Source organism: Chenopodium album, chromosome 11, assembly GCF_948465745.1.
Source record: "Chenopodium album chromosome 11, dcCheAlbu1.1, whole genome shotgun sequence".
NCBI classification, from domain to species: Eukaryota; Viridiplantae; Streptophyta; class Magnoliopsida; order Caryophyllales; family Amaranthaceae; genus Chenopodium; species Chenopodium album.
This window is the reverse complement of record NC_137844.1, coordinates 53346349-53366423: the sequence shown is the minus strand read 5'-3', so window position 1 is coordinate 53366423 and position 20075 is coordinate 53346349. Positions and strand designations below refer to the sequence as shown.

The window sequence follows — 20075 nt, the reverse complement described above, 5'->3', positions numbered from 1 at the left end:
TATCAATCGTGATTTGATGATGAGCCTGACGAGCAATTAATTAAGATCTACATCACATGATGAATACAATAAGTTTTTTATTTTAATACACTTGAAAATAGAGTCTAATCTAAAGCTAATGATTAATAATGAAACAATGGTATCAGATGATAAATTGTGAACTCCTCATTACTTCAGTCTTATTCCTTATTTGATTATTTCTTGTTGACATTGTATGGAATATCTTATTTTTAATATTAACCGTGTAAAATTATTAATGATTATTTTCAAAAACAGAGGGAGTAAAAAACTTAGATCAGATTAGAAATATTTAATTGTATCTTTATTCAAAAAAATAAAATAAATTTGTATCTATTAAGTCAAATTTCAAATAGCTGATAATTATCCGCTACTCCAAAAACTGCAAAGGTGCATGTGATGAGGAGAAAGATGAAGAGAATTGACAACTTACAAAGAAAATATAAAAATTATTGCACATAATATGTAGCAACCGTGTTTAATAAAAGTTACAACATAAAACGATCATATTAAACCCCATTCTAGATGTTGAATTAGTTAAGCATGTGGCAGTTTGGCACCACTATTATTACTTACTAATCACTTGTGTTTTATTAACCCTAAGCCCCTTTTAATATTTAGTGGTAATTTATCTTTACCAATAGAGTAGTGACTACTGACTTGTGAGAGTACAATTTGGTTTTGGCATTGGATCTTCCATCTTGGAATTGACATCTAATTGGCTAATTGCAACGTGTGTGCATTATTCGTGAAGGTAACATTAGTTTCAAAATTCAACTTTTGTTATTTTTCCATTTTGTTTATACATTCTTTATTTGATTGTCTTATTATTTCTATATCATCTTTTTGTTTATCATACTCCATATAAAAAAGAACAAAAAAAAAAAAAAATTAAAAAAAAAAAAAAAAAAACCTACCATTCATTTTCCTTAGTATGAATATAGCCCTATCTTAATTTTCCAAATAAAACTAGTAAATTTAAAACTAATTTCTTATCATTATCGTATCAATTTAACGACCTCATGTACCAAATTTCATCTAAATTATTGTTTCTATTACTCTTACAATCCAATTATGCCAAATACAAAATTAATTATACCAAAATAATTTCTACACATTTTGGTCATTGGACCTAGCTTATTACTTTGTATTATAATTATTCTAAGGAAGTAACTAAGATCTCAATTATGTCGTGATTATTCCGAATTAAAGAGAAAGAGGAAGAATGATTAATATATGTGGTTCGTAAATTACTTCATTCATTGCCTTATTTTAAAAATAAACTCCCATCATGCTGGTTTGTAGCTATTAACCTCCAACTTAGGCGAATCTTACATTATTTCCACTGCAAAAGTTAACCTGATGAAACTTCAATCATAATGGTCTTTTTCTCACTTTAAATCCCAACCCCAAAATCAGTAAAATGGGTAACAATTTCTGGGCAAATTACTGTGGCAATTCAGCCTACCCATATGAAAATTTTGGCACATTTTTTGCATCAACAATTCATCCAAATTCATGTATAAACCACATCATAGTAATCTCCATTGATTTGTTGCTCATTTTGTTATTTTTGTTCATCATTTTATCCACCCCTACTACCAAGAATACAACTTCTGCATTCAAATTTTTTTCTGCTGCTGTAAATATTGTTCTGAGTTTAGTGTGCATAATTCTGGGTTTATGGGTTTTGGAAGAAAAGATAAGAAGTGAAAAGACTGTTTTGCCCCTGCATGGATGGCTGGTTCTGCTCTTTCAGGGGTTCACTTGGCTGTTTCTGAGTCTGATTCTGAGCTTCAGAAGATCATCTGGTTCACACTTAACCTTGTTTAAGATATGTTTCACTTTTTCTGGATTATATGCTGCATTTTTGTTTGCAATTTCTGTTTATGAAGTAATTGTTTCAAGGAGAGTGAAACATGTTAAGGTTGTCTTTGATATTTTGCTGCTTCCTGGAGTTGTTCTGTTATTTTTCTATGTTTTTAAAGAGCTTATTAATAAGCAAGAATCTGAATCAGATTCGAAAGTTTGTTTACATGAGTCTAGTGTACCTTTGCTTGATAATGAAGATGTTTATACCACTGATGAAAATCAAAGTCTGCTTTCGAAAGCTGGATTCTTCAGTAGAATGTCATTTTGGTGGTTAAATCCACTGATGAAATTGGGAAAGGAGAAAATTCTTGAGGATGAAGATATTCCTAAACTTAGGACTGCTGATCAGGCAGAAACCTGTTATCGCGATTTTATGGAGAAATTTAGCAATAGGAAAGAAAAAGAATCAAGTTCCAATTTTCCTGCTGTTATATTTTCCTGGCAATGGAAAGGCATTATGATTTCTGGGGCTTTTGCATTGGTTAAGGTGCTTACTCTATCAACTGGGCCTCTTTTTCTCAAAGCATTCATTGATATAGCTGAAGGGAAAAGGGGCTTTAAATACGAGGGCTATGCAATCACTTTTCTGCTTTTATTCACAAAAAGCTTAGAATCATTGTCAGAGAGGCAATGGTGCTTTAGGACTAGATTGATTGGACTCCAGATAAGATCGATGTTATCTGCAGCTGTTTATGCCAAGCAATTCAGACTCTCGAATGATGCTAAAACAAGTCACACCCCTGGTGAGATAGTGAACTATGTCACAGTTGATGCTTACAGAATTGGTGAATTCCCTTTCTGGTTTCATCAGATATGGACTGTGGTTCTCCAAATGTGTATTGCTTTGGTGATCATTTACTATTGTGTTGGGAATGCAACAATTGCGGCATTAGTGATAGTTGTTATTGCAGTACTTGGAAACTCTCCCTTAGGTAAATTACAGCATAAATATCAAACAAAGCTTATGTTAGAACAGGATAAAAGGTTGGGGGCCATAACCGAAGCCTTGGTGACAATGAAAGTGCTGAAGGTTTATGCCTGGGAAAACCATTTCAAGAAAGGCATCGAAAACTTGAGGGAAATTGAATTCAGGTCACTAGCAGCTGTGCTTCTACAGAAAGGGTACTATATGATTCTTTTCTGGTCATTTCCAATATTGATGTCTATAGCTACGTTTGGGGCATGCTGTTTTTTAGGCATTCCTTTGGATGCTGGTAATGTTTTTACATTTTTAGCTACTTTGAGGATAGTTCAAGAGCCTGTAAGGTTAATCCCAGATGTTGCTGGAGCATATATACAGGCAAGTGTATCATTAGACCGAATCATAAGGTTTCTTGATGAGACTGAATTGCAAAATCAACATATCCAGCAGAGGAAGGAAGGGAAGGGGCTAGAGAAGTCTATAGATATCAGAAGCACAACAATTTCATGGGATTTCTCACTAAAGCCAACCCTTAGAAATGTAAATCTACTTGTTAAACCTGGAGAGAAGGTAGCCATTTGTGGAGAGGTTGGAGCCGGTAAATCCACACTCTTGGCAGCCATTCTTGGAGAAGTTCCAAGCATTGATGGCTCTGTAAGGCCCTATTCTCTTTACTGTTACTATTTTGTTATTTGTTTTTACTGAGTTTTATATAAAAAGATTAGGATTCAGGATTTAATCGAACAGCTTATCATTTTTTACTAAATTATTCATGCGTGTATGTTGTGTAAACTGTACTACTGTACTACACTACTACTGTTAGCTAAGTGAAATTTTATTACTAATTGGCTTCTGCTATTTCAGGTGCAAGTTTATGGAAAGCTTGCCTATGTCTCTCAAACAGCATGGATTCAAACTGGTACTATAAGAGATAATATTCTGTTTGGTTCTTACATGGATCATCAAAGATATCAAGACACCCTTAAAAGGTGCTCATTGGTAAAAGATATAGACATGCTTCCATGTGGTGATCTCACAGTAATTGGGGAAAGAGGAGTTAACCTCAGTGGTGGACAGAAGCAACGAGTGCAACTAGCACGCGCCTTGTATCAGGATGCTGATCTATACCTCCTGGATGATCCATTCAGTGCTGTTGATGCTCACACTGCGACTAGTCTATTCAATGTGATAAAAAAAAAACTCCCTTTCCTTTTGCTTAGTTAAAGTAAAAACAAACCTATCTAACTTAATTAACTTGAACAATTTTTGCAGAGATATGTCATAGGAGCTCTGTCAGGAAAGACTGTCCTGCTAGTCACTCACCAAGTTGACTTCCTACCTACATTTGATTGTATATTGGTTAGTTTTAAATAAGTTCATATCTTTCGTTGACTATCGTTCCATCTTATCCTCAGCTCTAATCTACAGAAACATAAAGAAAATACATGGAAACTAAAAAGACAAATGAACAAACTAAAGAGAGAAGATATATAGTTTTTCGATTTAAGCAAATGATCTTGTATATGTATCTTTGTATTTTCTTTTGCAGTTGATGGTTGAAGGTCAGATTATAAAGTCGGGCACTTATGAACAATTGATGACTTCAAGCCTTGAGTTCCAAAATCTAGTCAATGCGCATAACAACTCAACGCAGTCTGACAATTGTAAAGAGAGTAGATCTCTACCGAGTCTGAAAAGTGATGAAAGAGATAGCTTCAATCAGGACAAAGCACATGCATCCTTAGGTGATCAATTGATTCAGAAAGAAGAAAGAGAAACAGGAGACAAAGGTTTTAATCCTTATATACAGTACCTTAGTCATGGAAGAGGTTTCTTATACTCATCTTTGGCAATCTTAGCCCATATCTTTTTTCTTCTCGGGCAGTCTATACAAAGTTATTGGCTGGCCAATAATGTTCAAAATCCTGGTGTTAGTGAAGTGAAATTGGTGACGGTGTACTCAATTATAGGATGTAGTGTGGGAATTTTCTTGCTCGTAAGATCATTTTCTATTGTTTCCCTGGGTCTTGACACATCACGATCAATATTTACTACTTTGCTGAACTCCCTTTTTCAAGCACCAATGTCCTTTTTTGATGCCACTCCCCTAGGAAGGATACTCAGTCGAGTAAGATTGTTAATTTATCTCTAAGCAAAGGTTGAGCATTCGTTGTCAATTGTGGAAGGCTAACCTTTTGTTTATTTTTTCCTGTAGGTGTCATCAGACATAAGTATCATTGACCTTGATGTAGCCATGATGGTAAGCATGGCCCTAGCGTCTACACTAACAGCTTTCTTCAGCTTCGGTATCCTGGCTATTGTGACCTGGCAAGTCTTGCTTATCATTGTGCCTGTGGTGTATCTGACTATACTCTTACAGGTTCTTCCAAATCTTATACACATTAAATTTGGAAATTATTTTCTGGCACATTCTGAAAAGTTCTAGCAGGATTTTGTTTTTGATCCTGTTAAGATACTAAAACTTGAATTTTATTACATGTATACAGAAATATTATTTTGCATCAGCAAAAGAGCTGATGCGAATTAATGGAACTACAAAGTCCACAATAGCAAGCAATCTTGCAGAGGTCATTTCAGGAGCCACCACAATACGAGCTTTTGGCAAGGAAGATCAATACTTCTCAAAGGCTGTAGAGCTTATAGACAATAATGCCAGCCCTTTCTTCCACAGTTTCTCTTCTAATGAATGGTTGATACAACGCTTGGAGATGCTATGTGCTGTTATTCTCTCATGCTCCGCTCTTGCCCTGACTCTGCTTCCTTTCAGTGAAGCCAACTCTGGTTAGTTTTTCACCTCCAAAACCACGAAATAGATTGGTTAATCTTGGTAATTCTGTGATTCCTTTTATGAGTTTCCATTTTCTATTTGATGATGTTCTCATGACAGGATTTATTGGGATGGCACTTTCCTATGGGCTCTCCTTGAATATCTATCTTGTGAGTTCTGTCCAAAACCAATGCATGCTAGCCAACATGATAGTTTCAGCCGAAAGGTTGGAGCAGTACATGCACATTCCTGAAGAAGCATGTGAAATAATCCAAGAAAATAGACCTCCTCCTAATTGGCCTGATGTGGGGAAAATTGAATTTTGTGAATTGAAGGTAAACTTGAACTACACTTATATATAAGCTTTATAACTGCCAGATCATAGCTTTCCGAAAAATAAAGTGTGATATTGAACAGGTTAAATATAGACCCAATGGTCCACTGGTTCTTCAAGGGATTAACTGCATCTTTGAAGGTGATAGCAAGATTGGGATCGTTGGAAGAACCGGAAGTGGGAAAACAACCCTTATCAGCACTTTGTTCCGTTTGGTGGAGCCTTCCGAGGGAAAGATCATCATAGATGGAATAGACATTTGCACCATTGGGCTTCATGATCTTAGATCTCACCTTAGCATAATTCCTCAAGACCCAACTCTTTTTAGTGGCTCAGTTCGCCACAATCTAGATCCATTGTCACAGCATACAGATCAGGAGATATGGCAGGTGATGTGCATTTAAAGCACACATTTTCATATTTTTCAGTCATCTCCTAAATTTAGTTTTAAGGTGTAAACAACAAAGCTATAGTTTCCCATTCTGACTTGCATTCTACATGTGTTAAAAGGTTCTTGAGAAGTGTCATCTCCGAGATGCTGTTCAGGACAAAGAAGGCGGCCTAAACTCCTCAGGTATCACCAATAAAAAAAGTAACGACATTTCCATTCTCAATGAGTAAATATAGTAATGGTAGGTGATTTTGGTATGCAGTTGTACAAGATGGATCAAATTGGAGCATGGGACAACGACAATTATTTTGTCTAGGGCGAGCCTTACTGAAGAGGAGGAAGATACTAGTTCTAGATGAAGCTACTGCATCCATTGATAACACCACCGATGCAATCCTCCATAAAACCATAAGAACAGAATTTAGTGACAGTACAGTTGTTACAGTGGCACATAGAATACCAAGTGTAATGGACTGCACACGAATTCTAGCTATTAGTGACGGTGAGTTTCTTCTTATTTCTTATAAACAAAATGCCTTATTTATGGACAGATGAAGTATTTCGGAACTAATGAAAGTGGTATATTTTACACAGGGAAAGTAATAGAGTTCGATGAGCCAGCAAAGCTCATAAACAAGCATGATTCATTGTTTGGGAAACTCGTTAGGGAGTACTGGTCATATGCTGAAAATGTGAGTATGTACAAAGATCAGCTGCACTGAGCTTTGTCTATTAGTTCCAAGTTTCTTGTAACATATAGGCATTAACAGTTTTAAAAAGTTAATTATCTAACTTTTCAAAAGCTTCATGAATCATGATTAATGCACAGTTAACTTTTCATGAATCATGATTAATATTTCGTCAAAAGGAAAAAAAAAAAAGTCTTGTAACATATAGGCATTAACAGTTTTGAAAAGTTAATTCACTAACTCATGATGTGATTCAAAAGCTTCATGATTAATGCACACATAGGGTCTTCATGATTATATCTGGAATTATAATTGAATCTTTACACAAATGTTTTGATTTTGAGCTTATATAACTTTCGATTTAACCTTCCACCAGACAGATACTATATCAATCTTACTGTATACTCCCTCCGTATTTAATACTTCGTAAATTGTTTCACTTTTCTTTTGTGGCCGTATTTAAATAATTGTTCCATATACTTTTAAGAAACTTTTACCAATATATCTTATATAATCTATAAATATAAATAAACAAAGGACGCTTAATCTACAACCTGACACGTGTCACTCTGTGCTTAAATAATATCTACTAGATTAACTCCCGTGCGATGCACGGATATAATAAAAGAATTTATAATTGTGTAAACTTCAAATACATATCAGTCAAAATACGTAAAATCTTTGTATTACATACGATATTATTAACATAAACCAAACTATAAAAATTAAAATAATATATACAAAAGAAAATTCATGTCTGCAATAAAATTTTGCAAACTTTGTAATTAGATGGCGTAATCACATATATAACAGGTTGATATTTGTTTTCCTTAAGATTTTTAACAGAAAAAGTATTGAAAACTAAAAACTTTAATGTACTGTATTAAACTACTTTGCAATCAATAGTTAGATTTTTTTTATAAAAAAAAATAAAAAAAAAAAAACCTAAAATGAAAAAAAAAGTTTAGGCAGAAAAAAAATGAATGAAAAGCTGACACGTGTACAATTTGAAAAAAGTAATGATGTCAGCAGTTGTTACTTTAGTAATATTTATAGATAGTTTGTCAATTCTAATTCATTAGTTTTAATCAACAACTTGAGTTACGAATAAAGATAGTCTAATTAAAACCCTACGAAAGTCAACAAATATGACATTTATTAAACCAAAAAGACAAAAAAATTACACTTTATTTTTTAAATATAAAAATTACAAATACAACCTTATGAAAGTCAACAAAGATGACATTTATTGAGAAAAATCTAGTACGGACTCTACGGAGTATATAATAATATACATGTAAAAAATATTACTCCGTAGCAATTTTTATTTGTATGCGGACAAATTAAAATTTGATGAATCAAGCAAAGGAAGCAAAGTTAATCAATCAATAACTTATATACTAAAAGACACACCAACAATGACACATGTCATCTTTTGGTGTATTTTAGTATATTTATGTTAAATTTAAAATAAAAAAAAAAAAAGTTTGAAAAAAATGATTATTGAAAATATACGCAAATATTTTCTTTTAAAATTTAGGAAAAAAAAAATCATAAATAATATATTTACCAACTTAGATATCTAACCCTATCTTTCTATAAATTCCTATCTAAGTAATGAATTTTAATGTATATAATTATTATTTATAGTAAAAAAATCATGAATATATATTTTTCATCCTAACATAATTATTTTGAATATATGTAGTCATAAAAAATATAAAAAAAATATTTAAAGTTGCTTGATTTGGATAAAATAAAAAACATATTATGGATCAAATTTTTTTTCATACTTAAAAATAATTTTAAATTTAATACTCCGTAACAAAGAGTGTAAAACAGTGCATGACACGAGATCTAACCTAGTACAAATAATTTAACACCAAGCGGATGGGCTAGTAGAGTGTGCTGGTGGGCTTGTTGGACTTGGGCCAACAAGGAGAGGTGGATTTGGAGTGAAAGGTGGGCTAGCAGATGCATGAGAATGAGTTTGAATTTGTAGACGGTGTAAAGTGGAGTAGATGGAAAATCTTAGGAGAATGAGTTTTATTTTGCATATTAAGATAAGGAAAATAATCAATTGTGATCATCATTCTATATCAAATGTGATACACTGATATTGATCTTATTTTGACAGTTAGTTAGCTAGCTACCACTTCCGTATTGCACGTGATATATACCTAATTTGTATTTATAAATTCAATTCTAGTTAAACTCATTACATACTGTTAGTTTAGATAAACTACTACGAAAGGGGGTAAATAGTAGTAGGTTCCAATTAGGTAAACTTTTGCGGAATTTAAAGACAGAATATAAAAGGAACTTAAAAGAACACAGCAAGATTTTACGAGGAAACCTTCCAGAGCCTAACTGGAAGTAAAACCTCGACCCTTCTCGGGATTTTCAAACAAACTCCACTATAATAGGCAACTCTCCTACTACAATCTATAATTACAGACCTTTCTCACAAGTTCCACCACGGACACTTGCTACCTGATAGGACCCTATCCTACCCAACCTAAGTCCCATTTAGGTTCACTCAGCACTCCCGGAGTGCCTACACTCGGCTTCCTACCTAAAGCTCACTCACTGTGCTCTCACAGCTACCACTCGAATTTTAGAGACTTCCAAACTCCTAAACACATACGAATTTTAGAGAATTCAAACTCCTAACTCAAACGTGAATTGTCAAGAATTCACAAACACCCCAAAACCAATTACAACACAAAGACTCACTCTAATATATAAATGAAAAGCTACACATGAAACCCGAAATCAAAATAATAAAGCTTAAACCTTTTGGCAAACTTACTCTTAAGTTCTAAGTGGTTTTCACGCTTAAAACTCTCACTTTGCTTCGTTGTATTACTTCTATATTCACTACTAGAAAACAAGCTAATTGCGACGGAATTTTTTCGTCAAAAACACCCTGTTTTCCGTCGGAAAACCCGTTTCCGTCGCAACCGGTTGTCGGAAAAGTTGTTGTCGGAAAAATACCCTTTTCCGACGGAATTTCCATCGAAAGCACTTTTTCGACGGAATTCAGTCCGTTGGAAGTGATTTTCAGGCCCGGCAAAGTCTGTTGGAAAATTCCGACGGACTGAATTCCGTCGTGAATTTTTGACAGAATTTCCGTCGGAAAATGCTTTAAAAAAACAAAACAAAAAAAAACACACACCGCCACCCCGTACCACAACAAGCCGTCACCCCACACCACCTACCCCCACCTCACACAACCAGCCAAACCCTCACCAGACCCACACCCAACCCCACCAACCATATCACCAGCCCACACTAGCCTGTTCCACCACCCACACTAGAACCCCTACCCACCAGCCACCTAACCAAATCTACCACCCCACTACCCATCTACAACCACCGCCGCCACAGCCACCTAACCAGATTTACCACCCCACCACCCACCTAAAATCACCACCACCACCATCGAAAATCATCACAACCCAGAAATTAACAAAAAAAATAAAATCCCAACTCAACCCCCCAAACGCGATCTCCAACAGCCACCACCCACCACCACCATAAATTGTAAAAAAAATCCGATAAAACAACAAAATAAAATCAAAATTGAAAAAAAAAAAAGATATATACCTTAATTCGACCACACATAACCTCAAAATTGGGTTTAAGAGGTCAAATTCGACCATGAAAACTCTAGATCTAGAGTTTTCATGGTCGAATTTGACCTAAAAACCTTTGATTTCAACATGAGAAGAGAGACAAAAGGCAAAATAAGACAACCCCTAACCTTTGTTGTTGTTGATGTCGGTGTTAATGTTGCCGTGGTGGTGGTAAAAGAGGGGAAAGTAGAGGAGAGAAAGAGAGGAGAACGAGAGGAGAGAGAAACAGAGAGAAGGAGACAGAGGAGAACGAGAGAAAAAGCGAACGAGAAAGGAGGAGAGGAGAGAGGAGATCGAGAGAAGAAGAGGAAATACAGAGAGAAGGAGATAGAGGGAGAAGAGGAGAGAGGAGAACGAGAGGAGAGAGAAGAGGAAAGACAAAGGGAGGGAAAAGAGGCGGATTACTTTTAGGGTTTTTTAGAGGTAATGTGTTTTATTTTTTTTTTAAAAAAATATTCGAAAATTTCCGACGGACCAAATCCGTCGAAAAAGTTAATTTCCGACTGAAAAATCTGTTGGAAAAAGCTAAATTTCCGACGGAGTTTTATTTCGTCGGAAATTTCCGACGGATTTTCGGCGGAATTGATGAATTCGTCGGAAATATCCGACGGAATAAAAATCCGCCGAAAATTTAGCTTTTTTCGACAGAATAATGGGTCCGTCGAAAGCAATCCATCGCAATTAGCCTGTTTTCTAGTAGTGATTTATAGAAGTTCCTCGGCTAACAAAGTAAGGTTTCCAGAAAATGATAAGTTAAATAGAAATTCATTCTTATCATTTAAAACCGAAACTGACTTAATCTCGATTTTAAGAAAACCTTTTTCTGTAAAATTCGTTTTATTAAAAGATAAAGTTTTATGAAAAAGATAAAACCAATTAAACCAGATTTTAAAAGATAAAATCAAATAAAATACTTTTTCATAAATCTAAACTTATCTTTTACGAATTACTTAGCTTGCCAAGCTTTATCCGATTTCTAATAAGTTCCGTGTATAACAACCAGATATATATTTACATCAACTTATAAAACAAACTTATCTTTAATACAACCTAAGTTATGAAATCCATCTTTTCGGTTGATATCTTGGGCTCTGCACTGATCCTTGATTGTTGAGGTTGTACTCCAGCATTACACCAGAACCAGGTCGTTACAACCCGTTGATAAGTTCCTGTCAGGAAACTCCTTGTAGTTCCATCCAGGTGAATTCAGAGAACTACTTTCTGGAACTCTTCTTCTGACTTTACTTGTTATCCTGGATCTTCTAAAGTTCCTCTGTTTCAGTTCCTACTTCAACTCCCAAAGTTTACTTGACCTGCAAACATTACAACACTAGAAAATCCTTATTAAATGGAAGTTTGCTCAATCATAACCATCATCATCAAAACCTCATAAGGGTCGACACATACTCTTAAAATTTGTTCTCTATTCAATCGTTAATAATGGCATCAAGTACCATTTTTCCTGTTGTCATAGTTCTCTCTCTTTTAATCTTGGCAAATGCAGATATTTGTAAGATATGCAATTATTTTCCATTTTATTTAACCATTTAGGTTTCTCTAGCAGTTTATATATGGTGCACATAATATAATGATGAGAATGATGATTGTTTTGTTTTGTTTAGCTACAAGTATGCCATTAAACTTTATAATATAGATTTTCATTAATGTGTAGGTGGTACTGTTTATGGCGATGAAGGAAGATTGAAGTTATCACGCAAGGATATGTTGAATAATATTGACAATAGAAATGGATCTATAAAAGTAGAGCTTAATATTTGCGAGCCACAAACTCGTGGTGTACGAACAAAATATTGTTGTCTTGAATTCAAATGTTATGATGATTCAAAATCATGTTGTGATGATTACAATAATGGTGGTTGTATGAAAAAGCTCTAGATTTAGAGCATTTATATTTATATACGAAGTAAGCAATAGCAATCCTTGCCCTTTAATTTAATTTTTTTTTAAAAAAAAAGCCATCAAATGTATTTTTTTGTTCTTTGAATGAATAAAAGACTATACTTATTATATACTATCTCCATGTTTTTAGTTAACTTATTTCTTTTATTACGTTGGCCATCTCATAATTTTAACAACATTGTAAGATGTTTTTTTTTTTTTTTTTTTTTTTTTGAAAGAAACATTGTAAGAAGTTGTATTGAACCTAGACTTGTCAAATGTTGACTCGACTTTACGGAGAGAGAACTTGGTGCTTGTGATGATCTGCTTAAGTGCTGCTAGGAACTTGGTCTGTCAAAGAATGAAGTAAAAAAGCTCTTGCCTATTGTTGATGCCATATCTTCTGATTCGACTAAGAATAAAACGGGGGGTGCCCAGTTAATCTTCTTGATTGATTTACAATGTCAATCTTTTTCGCCAACTCAGCATATGTACTAAGTGGCTGATGGCTCAGATGTGGAATTCCACACGTAGGATGACGGGTAATAAACTTGATTCTTGATTCTTTAATCCGTGGCTTCGTTGAAATGTATCTATCTTGATTCTTGAAGATGAAGTTGTACATTAATAAATTGTACTCCCTTCGTTTCATTATGTTAGTCTCATATACTATTTTGGGCGTTTTAAAAAGATATACCCATATTGAATATATTTCATTTATAACTTGATTTTTTTTTTTGAATTAGTAAGTTGTGAATTGATGACATGACTCTAAGTAAGGAAATCTTTACCTTAAATTATGCAATTATGACTTGTGCTTTCCTAATAAAAAATTTAAAAAGTTAAATAAGGTAAACTAATTATGAATTATGTTGTACTTTAATATTAGATTCCAAATATATTTCTTTTCTTATTTTAAGTGATTGATTCTATATGGGACTAACATTATGAAATAGAGGGAGTATTAAATAATGTAAGTTAGTTGGTGTTTGACTGCTTCATAAGTAAGTTGTTCATCATTTATTATGAGTAAATGTCCAGAATGTGAGAGTGGCTAAGATTATTGACTCTTGGGATATTTCATACTCCCTCCGTCCCTAAATTACATTCCTGTTTGTAAAATTACACGGGAATTAAGGAGGAAAGAATAAGACAAATAACAATAATGAAATATTTCAATGGAAAATACAGAACATTAAATGATGTCTTTGAGTAAAACAAAGATAGATTAATGATTAATGATGCCATGTCATCAATCTTTTGCAAAAAAAAAAAAAAAAGGACCAATAACATGCTTCTAATTGAAAATTAAGAACCAATTATATTCATTAGGTTAGTTATGAGAAGTACAAATATGAGAAAAATGATGGAGAGAGAAAATAAGAGTAAGATTAGAATAGTAAGAGTGACAAAGCATTAAATATACAACAGAAAAAGAGAGTTGATTTGGGATATTTGGAAGAAAAAAAAAACTTACTAAAAATGAAAAGGAAAAATGTAATTTTAGAATACCCAAAATAGAAACCAGGAATGTAATTTAGGGACGGAGGGAGTATTTATAACAATGCACGAAGAATCCACCAATTTACCACCATCCCTGCAACTTTTCCATCTAACAACTAAGCCTTCTTCTTTGCCCCAAATTCTCAATTATTTATTTTCCTTTGCTTAACATCCATCTCCAACTCCCCATTCATTCTTTCACTCTCTTCTAGTTTCTCTAAAATTATTAACAAAATCTCCGCTCTCCGCTCTTACTTAATAACAATGGCAAGCACCATTTCGACTATCGTTGTCATATTCCTCTCGTTTTCGATATTGACGAACGCAAATGAGAAGTCCGTAAGTATTGTAATTATCTTCATTTTTGCTTTAAGCGCCTTAATTTTGTCTAGTTAATAAAAAGGGGTATTTTAGGGTATTAAAAGCTTAATGCTCTAAATTGGAAAAACAAAATCTCACTGTTGAAAAAAATCACGTGAATAATTTTTTATTAATTATATGTTTAATCATTTACTATTTTATTTGGAGTTACAAGCTAAGTTCAGTTCATAAGGTGATAGGAATTTCCTTATTCTAGTTTGTAACTATTCTATTTAATCATTTACTAGTTCAATTCATAAGAATACAAGTGTATCATTTATAATTTTATTTAATCATTTACTTAGTTCAGTTCGTAAGAACACAATTGTAAATTAAAAGTAGTTGGTGATAAATTGTTTGGAGTTACAGTACAAACTAAGAATTTCCTTATTCTAGTTTGAGTAAATACAAGTTGATGTATTACTATATTAGATCAACATACAAAATATATCCAAGGGTATGATAGTCTATTAGTTGGCATTAAGGCCTAAAGGGAGCCGGGTAAAAATCTTACAATAAAAAAGAAATAAGAGAGGTGATATATCAGTACAATTATTGTAAGTCTTACAAAGAAATAACCATTTACTTTTTTATTGTAAGATTTTCCTTCAAGTTATGTAAAGTAATCTCCCAAAAACATTTAATTGAGCTAGCTAAAAAAAACTTTATTAACCTCCATGATGTACTCATTAACACCATTCATCCTTTCTTTATTAAATGGATAACAATGGTATATTTACCCATTTTTCTGTTGTCATATTTGTCACTCTCTAATCGTAAGTCATGCAGTAATTTTTGTGTTTGTTTAAGTATTTAGGTTTATGTATTAATTTATATTCATAAACATGTACATAATAATGATTGTTTTGTTTAGCTATAAGGATGTCATTAGTATTTATAATACAAATTCAATTTGTTTTAGCATACAATTACTGTTTGCGCAGGAGATTATTTTGACCATGAAAGCCGTGGAAGATTAAGCCCATATTATGAAATCGGATCCAATAAAGTAGTCCTCAAGATATGTCAGAGGACAAACAGTCTACTGCTGTCTTACATATAAATGTTATTGTAGTCAAGCCGCTTGCCGCCAAGATTTCAATTATGGCCATTGTATGAAGTCATGAAGTAATCATCGTTTAGAGCATAAGAGTAATCCTTGTAATAAAATGAGGAAAATTTCTCATAATCATTATGTATTTCCTCTTGATCGGTTATCATTAGAATTAAACATTATGATTATGTTTTTCTTTTCTATTGTTAATTTGTTTTCTATGAACAAATTGAACTTCATTTAGTACTTTTAAAGCTTGACAATCTTGCTTATCTAGTTTGCTATACAATAATTATGTATTTACAAAATTTACAAAATCATACGAAGTAATAATAATAAGTGAGAATTTAACTCAAGTCAACAAGGCTCAAGTCCAAGTCAAAAGTTCAAAGCCAGCATTGGGAAGCAGTTTACTGACCCAAACAAACAACCAGGCCAGATTTGGCAGCCCAACTCCAGATGGGGTGCAAGTGAAGAGTTTGGGCTGCTGCAATTTGTTTTATTGGGCCGCCTATTTCATCAGTTTTGTTTTTGGATATAAAAAACTGATGCTTTTCTATAGGCGGTTAGTAATTATAGTTTGTTTAGGATTTTTTTTTTTTTTTTTTTTTTTGACAAAGGAAGGATTTATAATGAAGGGGGACGTTTTCTTTCAGTTTATATACTTTGATTAGGATTTATAATGAAAGGAGGCGTTTTCTTCCAGTTAGCTAGTTTTAGCTTTTTAGTTTTGTTCTTTAGTTAGAAATTAAGATTCCTTTTTAATGCTTTTACTGTTGCTTGTTCATGTTTATGTGATTGCAATCTTTATGCTTTTGATGATCATTGTTTTTCCTTAGTTTTAATTTTATTGTTTATTTAATCTCATATATTTAAATAAAGCTTATTGTAATTGTTTTGATTAGTTTAGATTTAATTAGGTGCAATTAGTTTAATTTTAGATTTTTAGGGTTTTGGGGATCCATGAATAATATGAAGAGATGATTTAGTATTGTTCATTGTTAATGTTTTGAGTTAATTTCCTATTGATTGTTATAATACTTTGCAATTAGATTTGGCCAGGTTTAAGTATATGAGTTACGCAATATTGATTCGAGATTCGACAAATGAAAATTAATATTAAGGCTAGTTTCAATAGATGGATTTAATTTATAAATGGTTAAGTCAAGATTCGAGAGATGTGATTTGATACCACTAGGTTAATTAAGTGATTTATATACGTAGCGAATATCATTTATAATATAATCTGGTTAATTGATACATTGATAATCGATTGTTGTCTTTTATCCCGGAATATAATTTTTGGTGAACCTATGCCCTAGGCTTAGTTTAATTATATCTCTTAGTTTAATTCACTCAAATATCCAACTTGTTACTTGATAATTTAGATTATAATAATTAATTAGGAGTAAAAGAACATTGTTTTTCTGTGGATTTGACCCTACTTCCTTATCATTTTTAGTGAGTAGTTTTAGGAATTACTTTTGATTTGGTGATACAACTTTAGCTTATCAATTACCCTTCAATAACTCATCATGAACAAAATGACAATCTACCTCATTATGCTTCGCACGATCATGAAACACCGGATTACAATTTGCACGATCATGTATATATGGTAATCTTGTAGGAGTGGAGCACGTGCTGTCGTGCTTAGAGGTGCCAAGAAGACAAGGATACAGCCATCGTACTCTAGGATGGTAGATGAAACATGTGTGAGATGGTGATGGTGTTATAGGCAGAGTAGTAATGGGTTGAAGTTATGGGTTTTCATTTCATTTGTAGTACGAGTAGTATTTAATTTATGGTATTAGCTTGTAGAAATGGATAGAATTAGATAGGTAAATTATGAAGTAATGCAAGAGCATATAAGTGAATATATAAGTGGATATAAATTTATACTTGTTTTCAACTTCAATATGTGAATTGTGTAGTTAGTAGAGAAATTATATCTTTGTTCTTGAGGTTAATATCAAGGGGTTTTTATTTATTTATTTTTTTTTAAGAAAAGAGGTTAATATCAAGTTGATTAATGATACATTAAAAAAAAAAAAAACATTTATAAGGTATAAAGAGATACTTTGCGTAGAAATTCAAGTCGATTGTAATTTGTAGAGAAATTATATCTTTGTAATTTGTATACCTATTTGATTTAAAATCAAGTAAGTTTTAAGATTTATAAGGTATAATGAGATACTTTGCATAGAAATTCAAATTGATAAATTAATAATATATTTTAAACAAAAAATTCAACTTTAAGGTAGATTCAAAAGAAGTTACTTCCTTTAGTTTGCATAATTAACCATTTAGTTTGCATAATTAATCATGAGAGAGAGAGAGAGAGAGAGAGAGAGAGGCCTATAAGTTCTTAAGCCATAAAAAATGAGAAAGGAGAAGAGGGAGATAGAGAGACTAAGAATGAGAAATAGAGGATTTCGGGAAATAAAGGAAGGGAAGGAGAAACGATTTAGAGTAAAGGATTTTTGTAAATGCACAATCACATTTTAATGCATTAATACTTTCACCAATTAGCTCCCGACTTCTTGCAATTTAACTTAATCCAATTCACACACAATAAACAATCTTATAAATTTACGTTTACAAATTAAGGGGGCACGCGCTTCCACAACTAGTATTACAAAAATAGTTGACAATATGCCTATAAGAATACGAGTATTATTTTTGGAGCACATATAAATCTTTCGGTTATACTTGTAATATTTATAATTATTGATATGCATACTTTAAAATATAGTCGAGGCTTGCAAATAATATTACATTAAAGAAGTACATGCATGTAGTTATAATAATACGGAGTACAAGAATAAACAGCATAGCTAGCTGTTAAAACAGGTCCACGTAGACTTTTACAATAAGAAATACACCCAACTAATTATTACCTTTGACTCGTTGAGCACGTAAGTTGGTATAATTAAGGACAAATGAAGTTATAATACCTAACCAAATTAGGAAACTCAGGCCAACTGCAATGCCATATTGGGCACATGAGTTCACACCACCACAGCTTTGTTGTTCGTAACGAAGAGTGTACCAAATTGTTGCGGATCCACTAATGGCTAAATGCATAACCAGACATAAGATCTGCAAAAAATGACAAACATATAAAATGATCAACACCTAAGTAAGAAAGTTATACTCGTATTTTGTAAAACTCCTGTTAAAAAATTAAAGTTTGTTGTTTAAAAACTACTACCTTGCTAATTAATTAAATCTATTTGTTACAAAGTAATATATATATATATATATATATATATATATATATATATATATATATATATATATATATATATATATATATATATATATATATATATATATCGAGACCTTAAATTTTTACGCTCGAATCATGACATCATTACAAATTTAATTTATTATTCACAATTTAACAACTACAAATCGAAAATGGTATGTATTTTTAAATTATAATATTTTTGTACATGTATTGTACATATATTATACATGTATCGTGATATGTTGTTTGCATAAATCAAACTCACATACTGTTTTCTTGTAGTGATTTATTATTTAGTTATCATATTTTAATTGTATGCAGCAAGCTTCTATAATAGTTAAGTGAGGTCGATTGGTTTAATTTCTTTTAAACTTGACTTCGGTCAGATTATTGTCTTTTGTAAAAAGTTAGATATCTATAATTTTAATTAGATTTTATTAAAGTTCATAACTTGGCCCCTCATATCCTTTAGTCTAAGATCCGCCACTGCCTGAGAAGCTGGACTGGTTGAATGGAGAAGAGGAAGAACCCGAATAACTGAGTTTGAAAGGAAGAACTGAGTTTGAACTCTACCTTAATTAATTTCAGAGTATAAATTTCTTTTTCCATTTTTGTTCGTAACCCTCTTTCTATGAGCTTTTGCTCAAACTGGAAGTTAATACCATTAAAAATGGATGAATATCAGAAATGTGTGTTTTCCTCCATTTCCATTTTTGTCAACAATCTTTTTCTGGATGACAAACACTGAAATGTGTGTTTAATGTGTGGAGTGGAGTATTACTCTTTCTCCTACCTTTTTATTCTTCCAGGCAAAAAACAAATACTTTCTTCATTAAGGTTATAATTTGCTAAGCCAGTAATTATTTGTCTACCATTAAACACTAATACTGGATTTTCACATTTTTTTTTTATTATCGTGCGCTTCTCTAGTTCTCTTAGATAAGTTTAAAGCTAGTGAATATTACTATCCTTCGAAAAACATATCCACTTACTAAGGGTTTCAAATTTTTTTATTTTTTTTTTAATCTTCCCTTCTTTCAAGAAAGAGAAAAAATAAAAATAAAAAAACAAATAAATTATCCAATAAAACTTTTCAAGAGGTATATGATAAATTATTTACCTCTTTTTATTACATGCATGAGAACTATTATATATATGCTCTAAATCTAGGGAGTCTCACAACCATCATCGTTGTAATCTTTACAGCATGCTTCAACAGTACTATGACATTTCCATTCATAACAACAATGTACTGTTTGTCCATCCTGAGTTGATTGAGTGCATATAGGAAGAGCATTTGATCCAAAGTCATGTCCAATGGTATTCAGCATACTCTTGTCTTGATCTGCTATCT

At 32.4% G+C, this 20075-nt stretch overlaps 1 protein-coding gene across 2 annotated transcripts; it reads left to right on the top strand.

Moving 5' to 3' along the window:
- The first annotated feature begins 1192 nt into the window (after positions 1-1192).
- LOC145569194 (ABC transporter C family member 10-like) lies at positions 1193-12562 on the top strand. Of its 2 annotated transcripts, XM_081628550.1 has the most exons (12): positions 1193-3466; positions 3677-3997; positions 4085-4171; positions 4362-4940; positions 5028-5192; positions 5320-5614; positions 5721-5935; positions 6018-6323; positions 6445-6508; positions 6588-6827; positions 6920-7017; positions 12325-12562. In XM_081628550.1, the coding sequence occupies exons 1-12, from the start codon at positions 1442-1444 to the stop codon at positions 12355-12357; spliced, it is 4428 nt and encodes a 1475-aa protein (XP_081484676.1). In that variant the 5' UTR covers positions 1193-1441; the 3' UTR covers positions 12358-12562. The 2 variants fall into 2 exon arrangements, with proteins under 2 accessions (XP_081484676.1, XP_081484677.1); XM_081628551.1 differs by lacking the exon at positions 12325-12562 and having other exon boundaries at positions 1194-3466; positions 6920-7238.
- The last annotated feature ends 7513 nt before the right edge of the window (positions 12563-20075 follow it).